This window comes from Cyphomyrmex costatus, unplaced genomic scaffold (assembly GCF_001594065.2).
Source record: "Cyphomyrmex costatus isolate MS0001 unplaced genomic scaffold, Ccosl1.0 scaffold111, whole genome shotgun sequence".
Classification (NCBI taxonomy): domain Eukaryota; kingdom Metazoa; phylum Arthropoda; class Insecta; order Hymenoptera; family Formicidae; genus Cyphomyrmex; species Cyphomyrmex costatus.
In genome coordinates, this window is record NW_017275075.1 from 102,377 (window position 1) to 111,768 (window position 9,392).

At 34.9% G+C, this 9,392-nt stretch overlaps 1 protein-coding gene across 1 annotated transcript; it reads right to left on the minus strand.

Moving 5' to 3' along the window:
• Positions 1 to 232: 232 nt before the first annotated feature.
• Positions 233 to 9,086, minus strand: LOC108776213 (uncharacterized). The gene is made up of 5 exons (XM_018542754.1): positions 9,061 to 9,086; positions 8,639 to 8,765; positions 8,139 to 8,326; positions 7,205 to 7,312; positions 233 to 368 (listed from the first exon to the last, which is right to left on the minus strand). The coding sequence occupies exons 1-5, from the start codon at positions 9,084 to 9,086 to the stop codon at positions 233 to 235; spliced, it is 585 nt and encodes a 194-aa protein (XP_018398256.1).
• Between the last annotated feature and the right edge of the window lie 306 nt (positions 9,087 to 9,392).

Consider the following 9,392-nt stretch of genomic DNA (forward strand, 5'->3'; position numbering starts at 1 on the left):
TGAACGAAACCTATACCGTTTTTATATTTTTCTTGTCAAATTTTGGCTTTTTCGTCGTTTCGATATTACCAAAATTTTTGATCAGTCTGTTTCCGTTCAACGTGTGGTCGGTGTGGTCTCTCTGTGAATCATTGAAGTTTCTTACAGCGCCAGGACTGTTTCTAATGCCGGTGCAATTAGGCTATTTACTTTGCGAAAATGGCACGGTAAACTTGCGACGATTTTTCAGGAATCACGCGAGGACTCCAATCAAGTCGAAGAGTCCCAATGGACACTGCGGTTGGTACTTGAAGCAGCTTCCATTGCGGCCGACCAGCTCGGCTTCGATAACATCACGCGGCAGTCCCTCGTGTCTCGAAGTACTCGGACTGAAAGCAGAGAATTCTCTAGTATAATTAAATCGCAGCAATTTATTGTCTTTCAGTACTTACAGTGAGTTTTTTAGAAAGAGTGAACGTTAATTAGCAATTTATTAATAAAAAAATATCAGAAAATGAGAAATAGTATATTTTATTCTTTAATTATTTTAAGAGGATGTTTCAAAATGTCTTAAGAAAGTATAATAATTAGTCCACAAGAAATCCTATATTTGGAGGCGAATGAGAGTGCCGCGTTGTTGTTGATACGCCAATCAAATAATAATTAGATTTTATTATTTACTAATCGAGAAGATTTAAAAATTGCTCTTTGAGAAGAATGAGAATCAATTTCACCAACCATGCGAAACCTAATACAATCAATGCAGTGTAAAGACCACGCGCTGTGATTAGTGCCAATTGGTTTTCCTATAAAATATTGTATTAACATATTATCCAAATTAAAATAAATATATACAGATATTTTTTGTGCAAAATAATATATAATTCTTTATATTAGAAATATTTCAAAGAGATAGATAGATAGACAGAGAGATAGAAAGATATTTGGATTATTATATTTTTTATTTATAATAATCTTAACAAACATACACTATCTGTTGTATTTATTATTAATGTATTAATATAATAAATTATTATAATTAAGGTTTATTTTTTATAAATAAGTCCTTTTTTTTACAAAAGTCTCTTCTATACTTTTCGTATACTCATTCATAAGGTAAAATCTTTTACTTAAATATAAAATTTCATAACAAGGACTTCTTTTCCGTTTTTAAAGAAGATACAAAGATTTTTAAAGAAGATAAGAGAAAGTAATGAACACTTATATTACCTTTTCGTAATGTCGTTCTAGCAATTAAACACTCATGAAGATTTTAGAGACTCTCGTGTCTGAGGATTTCTCTAAAATGCTTTTATCTTGATTCTACCGAAAATCACGTCGCTATCTTTATAATCTTTTCCAGCGTTCGGGAATTTGGCCGAAAACTTGCACCACGAATGTGCATGTCCGATAACACATTCTCGTACATCCGCGATTAATGACCCGAAGGAAAACCGTACGGGTTTCTTTCGTAATCGAACGACTTTTATTCATCCGTCCTCTCTTGGCATTTTTCGTTTGGGAGGCACTGTAAGCCCCGACGGTAAAAATAACTCCGGCATCTTGCATGGCAATCGTCATTTCGAGAAAAACCGATTCCGCCGGCCCAATTTTTATATCGTCTTTTGTTACAACGATACGATCGGTTTATTGGAGTTTTATTTCGACCCCTCTCGTCCTTTTTTCCTCCTCCCACCCACTCTTCCTTTTATGCAAGTCCCCCTTCTTGATGAGAGACGATAAATCTTGAATATCCTGCGTGCTGGAAAACGAACCGAATGAAAAATATTTCCCTTCATGATAATGTTTTGCGAGTTTTTTTTCCAAGCTCGCGGGAGCGAAGTTGGATCTCAGGATGAGTCCTGAAATATTCGATGGGTGGTATTGTTTCGTACTTTCCGATCTCCGGCCGCTGAAGTGCCAGGCGTTTCGAAAAGTTTATTACTGGTTTTATTGAAATTTGAGAATGCTGCGCATAACTTCGCGGCTTCGTTATCGTACAGACCGAATAAAGTTATTCGGCATTTCTTACCAAAGAAAGTAATGAAAAAGCGCGGTGCGTAAACATTTTGCCAAATCTTCCATCCAAACTGCAACAGAGAAATTTTAATACTAAACGAACAACAGGAAGTATTCATCGTTATTGTATGAGATGAGATATTATAGATGACTATTTCTCTCGCTGTTGTTTATTCCGTCATATCCCCAAGTGGGAACAGAATACCATAAACCAGCATTGACTCCTGGCAACGTACCGATTATGTACTGAAAAACGGATTTCGTTTTTCAGTACTAGTTCTATATTGGGCCAGTACTAAATAAACAACATTATGGTACTCTTTCAGCGTGTGAATCGGTATTGAATAATAATACCGAGCTAGTATATTATTAGTAGATTTTAGGTATGAAATCTGTACAGAAATTAATAAAGAAATGTCTTTACATTTCAGTACAGGAACAGTATATTGCCAATATATCATCGATATCATATTCGTACTGAAATTGACAGAAGAAGTATGTCAAGCGACAATACCGAACCAGTACATTGCTGGTAGATTTTCAGTACCGCATCTATATTGAAATTGTCAAAAGTAACTCATCGGGTATCAGCATTGAAACGGTACATTGCCAACGGATTATCTGTGCCATATTTGGATAGAAATTGGCAAAAGGAACATGTCAAGCCACTTTACCGAACCAGTACATTGCCGGTAGATTTTCAGGACCGCATCTATATTGAAATTGTCAAAAGTAACGTATCGGGTGTCAGCATTGAAACGGTAAATTGCCAGTGAATTATCTGTGCCATATTTGTATAGAAATTGGCAAAAGGAACATGTCAAGCAACTGTATCGAAACAGTACAAAGCAGGTAGATTTTCAGTACCGCATCTATATTGAAATTGTCAAAAGTAACGTATCGGGTGTCAGCATTGAAACGGTAAATTGCCAGCGGATTATCTGTGCCATATTTGTATAGAAATTGGTGAATTAAACTCGTCCTTTGTCTCCTAGTAATCAAAATTTTTTAAACGAACTATAATCTCTGAATTACATGTATAAAAGTCAATAAATTTCTCGTTTCGATAATCAGGTAAATTTTTAAAAATAATATAAAATAATTAAGATGCTCATTACTGTAATATATTATTATTAATAATTATATTAAATTATATTGAATAATTTTATTTTTAATCATGATTTATTTTCAATTATTTTTACAGTTAACCTAAAACATCTCATGCACTTGACTGTGAAAAACGTATCTGTTACGATCGATTTATATTTCCTGTGATAAATTTATTTTAATATAAGAGAAGTAGTACGGATTTTTTATACAATACTAGTACTGTGTGTGTTATAATATTATTAATACAGAATCAGTACTGGTACTTATAGTGAGAAGTCAGCAACCCTAAATGCGAATTTTGATAAAATCATTATTGCATTCGTTTGTCCACTGTTTGTCCACGATTGTCAATCCTATCATTATTATATTTTTCATCATAATGAAAAATAATCACTTGGGGGTTAAATTTTTTTTTTGTGTAACTTTTCATTGGAGGGTCGACAAATGAAAATAACGGATGGACAAACGAATGCAATAATGATTTTACCAAAATTCGCATTTAGTGGTGCCGACTTATCAGAGCAGCTCCGAGAAGTCGGCACCTCTAAATGCGAATTTTGGTAAAATCATTATTGCATTCGTTTGTCCACCCGTTATTTTTATTTGTCGACCCTCCAAAGAAAAGTTACACAAAAAAAAAATTTAACCTCCAAGTGATTATTTTTCATTATGATGAAAAATATAATAATGATAGGATTGACAATCGTGGACAAACAGTGGACAAACGAATGAAATAATGATTTTACCAAAATTCGCATTTAGTGGTGCCGACTTATCAGAGCAGCTCCGAGAAGTCGGCACCTCTAAATGCGAATTTTGGTAAAATCATTATTGCATTCGTTTGTCCACTGTTTGTCCACGTTTGTCCACCCGTTATTCTCATTTGTCCACTCTCCAAAAAAAAGTTATACACAAAAAAAAATTGTAGTACCCCCAAGTGATTATTTTTCAATATTATGAAAAATATAATAATAATAGGGTGGACAATGAAATTAATGGGTGGACAAACGTGGACAATCAGTGGACAAACGAATGCAATAATGATTTTACCATTATTCACATTTAGGGATGCTGACTTCTCATTGTTAGTACTGTTGCAGCATTATGATTCGGTAACCCTTTTTGGTATAATATTTTTACTGCATTAGGTACAATATGTGTACTGATTTTCGGTATTATTGTGGTACTGTAATCCCGTATTGTAATACCGTTCTATAATGGTACCGACGTTTAGAAACATTACGACACCGTAATCCCGTACCATAAAAGTACTGTATTTCGAGTCTTGGCCCGTTGCTATCATCCCAGTATTATATCATTACAATACCAATACTGGCATCCGATATCACGCCGGTACTGAATACTAAAAGTTGTTACTGGGCGAGTATCTCGCCGGTATTCAATTCCCACTTGGGTCTCTATTTTCTCTGGTTTTCCGTGACTTGTAGCGATCGGCGGTTCGCTAGGAAAAATCTTTCCCGAAGCGGCAGTCCTCACGAAAAGAAACACTGAATTCCCTTGTAATTTCGCGTTTTTTCTGGGAGTCAAAAAGAGATGAGGACGCATCCGAGCCGGGTGTAATAATGCATCAACGTTACCCAAACAACCTGGCGCTAAGAACGAAGACGTGAAACGAGCACTCTTTGTGTTCTTTTTCTTTTTCTCTCTGCTGCTCTTGCGCGGATGAGCGGGGAACCGCACATTGTGGTTATCATCGCTGCAACGCGACGATGCGAGGGTTGCGTATCTCTTGTCAAGATACAAAAATCTTAAAGAGACCAGCGTACCGTTCCCGTCGTTTGTGTGCCTTGCACGCTGCATCTTCCGCTCCAGATCCGAAAAGGGTCGTTAGCTGAACTCACTTTAATGGCTAGACGAGAGGACTAATGTCCGAGAGTTCGAAGAGTCTCAACCGTGGACTCTGTTAAGTATAATAATCCTTTGGCGAGTTTCAGCTCATTTACATGCGTTCGTCCGCAACGAGACATGTGCTTATCTGCATAACAGAGCAAAAGCATATAAAACGCGAAAGTATTGTATAAGGAAGAGCTCGCGGCGTACCCACGTTTCGTACGCAGATGCAGTATGCGATTCATCAACGTATCATGCAATTGTGTGTCGCACGTAGGTGACTTTTCGTTCGTTCGTTGTGGCGTGCGACGTCGACGACGACGCGACGGCGACAATGTCATTTTTGCCTACGGGTCTGTGTCCTTTATTCATACGTTCCTGGTTGGAGAGCTTGTTCGCCCGCGAGAGAAGGGTCGAAGCCGAGCCGAGCGGATGCGCGTCTCTATATAGGGTGGGCGGAGGTTGCTGCGAGGAAGCCAAATTTGCTTTTCCATGGCGCGTATCTACTCCAATTTGCAACGCCTTGGAACGCCGCGTTTCCGGAAGAAAAAAAGAAGCCCGCGAGCGACGCCCCGATTCCTCCTTTCTTTTCCTTGTTTCTTTTTGCAGAAAGAAAGGAAACTCGCGTCTGTGCATTCTTTGGCCCGTTTTACGCGTTGGTTGACCGAACAATGCCGTATATAACGCGCGGTGGAAGAAATTCAACCGTGAGTTTATAACCCGGGTTTTATCTCTGAAAATGACGTTATGTACAAATCGTTTTATACGAGTTTTTTCCTGAATAATGAAGATATTGAGACTCGTTATTAAAAGATTCTCTTGCTATTTTTTTTATCATCCAGCTTTTTCAAAGCTTAGTAGCTACAATAATCTTAATTTTAAACGTCATGCTACAAAAAACCACTACTAAGACTGGACATGTGTATTTGAAATACTTTTACTTCAAACAAACAGTATTTATAAGATAATTGTATTTTGTATTCTAATACTAATACTTTTGTATTCGAATACTAACAATAAGATTGACAATCAATCTTATTATTTGAAGTACAAAATACAAAAACATTCAATCTTTCAATTTTAAATACAATTAAATTACGTAATATTTTCATGTACTTTGCTGAAATACAAGATACACCTGTATTGTAAATACTGTGTGTTTTAAATATAAGTATTTCAAATATAAATGCCCAGCTTTGACTACTGTGGTATATTTTACTTATATTATATTATAAAATATATTTTTTTCAATCGGAACGCCAAATGTTAAGGAACATACACTGTTAAATTTATAATATCAAATTATACTCACAATCAGTTTGAGTTATTTGAATCATTTTCTATAAGTCGTTCATTGCTCCAATATCATTAATTTAACTAAAACAATGGAATTAAACAATTTAACTCAAGGAAATTTATTAAATTTGACTTAAGTTTAGTTTATTATATTTACTAAATGCATACGTTAATATGAACGATGTTTACTTTGAAACTAACTATAGAAATGGATTAATTCACATTTTGATACACGGAAGTTAAAAATAACAAAATGTTATTTAATTTAAGGAATAGAGTTACCATTGTTTCTTTGATATTTAACTGTGTAATGGTACCAAGTAAAAAAAGTATCTCTCTCTCTTTCTTTATTAATAAAAAAGTTATAAGTAATGGAAAAAGCATTGGAAAAGTTTTAGAAGAAGAACACCGGATATGCTATACCTATCGTAAACGTTTAAGAATTAAAGAATAGCCGAGAATTTACAACATTTTTAATTCTCCCGAACACGTAAAAGTTCATCAAAACTTCTCTCCGCATACTTTTGGTAACACAAAAAATAACTTGCTTTACTCTGGCGCCACTAAATATCTCTTTAAAAGAGAAATAATTTGGAATTAAAAACATAGTTACACGAAAAGGAGTAATTTTACGAAAAGAATTTTCTCGTAAAATTTACTCTGAAAATATAGTAGTGTTATGGTATAATACTATATTTTAAAGATTTTTACCATGTACTTTAGTAAAATGAATCATTTTATTGTAGTTTTATGATATTGTAGTTAATAAGAGAGAGATTTACATAAAATTTTTCAAAATACAATGTTGTTCCACAACTAACATATTTTCAAGGTAAATTTTAAGAAAAAATTTCTTTCGACGTGTGTGTATTGCTTTAACTAAATAATTATGTCATGAATTTACTATAAAGTTTCGGTCGTTATCGTTAATGTCAACGGCAGGACTTACGTAAAGATCACGTGCATGATGTCACCAATCAACCCGTTATGTTGGAGCGGGAACTCCGAGGATTCACAGATTGCTCTTAGCAGACACTCCCTTCCGGAATACCCGGAGCTATGGCAAAAGGAGAAAAATCAAGAAGAACTCACGGAGAGACGTGAAATTCTCTCGAAGGAGGTTGAAGGAGAATGAGAAAAAAGATCGCACGGCCAACAACTGTTTACTTTGCGCCGTACAATTCTCTAAATGCCGGATTGAAGGTTCATGCGCATACGTAATTAGTAGATATCTATGTATATTCGCGTTGGGCAATGTAACGCAATTCCCAGACGTCCTAAATGCTCGTAAAATGTAACTTGGAGTGCATTCACCTCGAATCTCTCCGTTGATTTCCCTTGTATTCGCCGCCACAGCGTCTGAGCGTAACTTCTCTCGTTCTTGAGATCAATGCCGATTCGAGTGCGATAGTTAATCGATTTTATTTTCATCATGCATGCCAATTATTAGTATTATGATAACTTTTATCTATTTTGTCGTGATCCATTAGTATCAAACGTCAAACATTAAGAGAGGAAGTGTCAAACGCGATTAGAGACTGAAATGAGGAAATATTATAGAAGTGATAATAGTGATAAAGTTTTACGATGATCAAGAATGTGCAAAGGAAATTTGTTCTTTTTTGTAGTTCACAATTGCGTCAGTGTTTTAAATTTTGATATTATATAATAACAGTATTAATAGATTATTTAGCAAACAGTTGGATTGGATACTTTCAGTTTGAGAAAGCATATGAATATCTTACGCTGTTATCATAGATCGACTACTCTAGAATTTTAGATTAGATGGAACATGAATACCGTTAGGTAATGTAATAGGATTATCTACAACGAAAGGAAGATTCACGTGCTCGTAACGCGCAATTATTTGTTTGCGAACTTGCCTTTCAAATTTACTTTCCAGAACTCGATAGATTGTGGTTCTCTCGATATTCCTCTTCCTTCTTTTTAGTCCCGTCCAGGGTTCGAGAGATGTTATGTTTGGCGGTAAAACGTAGTTAGCCTCGAAGAAGTAGGATAGTGAGATCGAATTCAGAGGATCCTCGAGTGGCACCGAGAGAGCGGCGAAGATCTGCGGGAAACGTTAATCGCATAATCGCCGCACAATTTAATTTCTACATTGGACTATTCTTGAAATTAGGAAAGTTTTAGGAGAACAAGTTCTCTCTCTCTCTCTCTCTCTCTCTCTCTCTCTCTCAAAGTCATGATTCTGACGCAGGTAACTTATAATAATAAAAGATGTCTTAAGAAAGAAAGAAACCATATTTGAAATGATAATTAAAATATGTCAAAATACATTAAGTAACAACAATTATGCGTAATTATATCGTAATGAACATAATTTATTCCAAATGTTTTTAATAATATTTTTATATATACTCACACCCATGTTACTGTTTTTTGGAAATGTTAGACTTCTAATAGGCCGATGCAAAATTTCTGCAATGTCCGAGTTTGCTGTTTTTGTTAACACAAGATGCGACGTCAGTACCAAATTAAATACAAAAAGTCTGCAATTCAGTAAATTCGTCTTAAATTAGATATAATAGAAATTCATTGCCGAGTAAGTAAATTATTATAAACATATGTTATTACATACAAATATATACAAAAGCCAAATCATATAAATATGTACTCTTTCCTTCTTTCTTTTTTCTTCCATATCTCCTCGCGCTAATCATATTTTCTTCTCTCTTGTACGGAAGTTAATTAATTAGATTAGTATATTATATAGCCAAGCTTATTAATTTAGTACTTACTCGATAATAGATTTGAAAAAAAGAAATATTAAATTGTCGAACTTACGAGAGCTTCTCTAGCTGGCAATACATGGCAGGTGGTATTCCTTTCAATCTGCGGACTTCAGAACTTACAGAACACCGATTTCAGCAACTAAAAATCAGTTTGCGACATTATGCAGAACTGGTTTGCAAGCGTCACTCTGTACAGTTATGACTGATGAACGTTAATCTAGCGTGCATACACAAACCTTTTTGTATCAATTAGTCGGCCATCTCTTCGAACGGGATATTGATCTATCGAAAATTTTATGATTATTGCGACAATATGAAATTATTGTAAATGTTAAAATGAAGACATTTTTTTCATGACATCAATGAATTTTTTTAATTCGAAAA

What these genes read in the sequence shown, in the direction of transcription:
- LOC108776213 (XM_018542754.1), bottom strand. Translation starts at nt 9,086, where the DNA reads ATGTATTGCCAGCTAGAGAAGCTCTC. An exon ending in CTGGAAAGTAAATTTGAAAG is followed by an intron (nt 7,313 to 8,138) that starts GCAAGTTCGCAA and finishes CTTTTGCCATAG; the next exon opens with CTCCGGGTATTCCGGAAGGG. An exon ending in ATCATGCACGTGATCTTTAC is followed by an intron (nt 369 to 7,204) that starts GTAAGTCCTGCC and finishes CTCTGCTTTCAG; the next exon opens with TCCGAGTACTTCGAGACACG.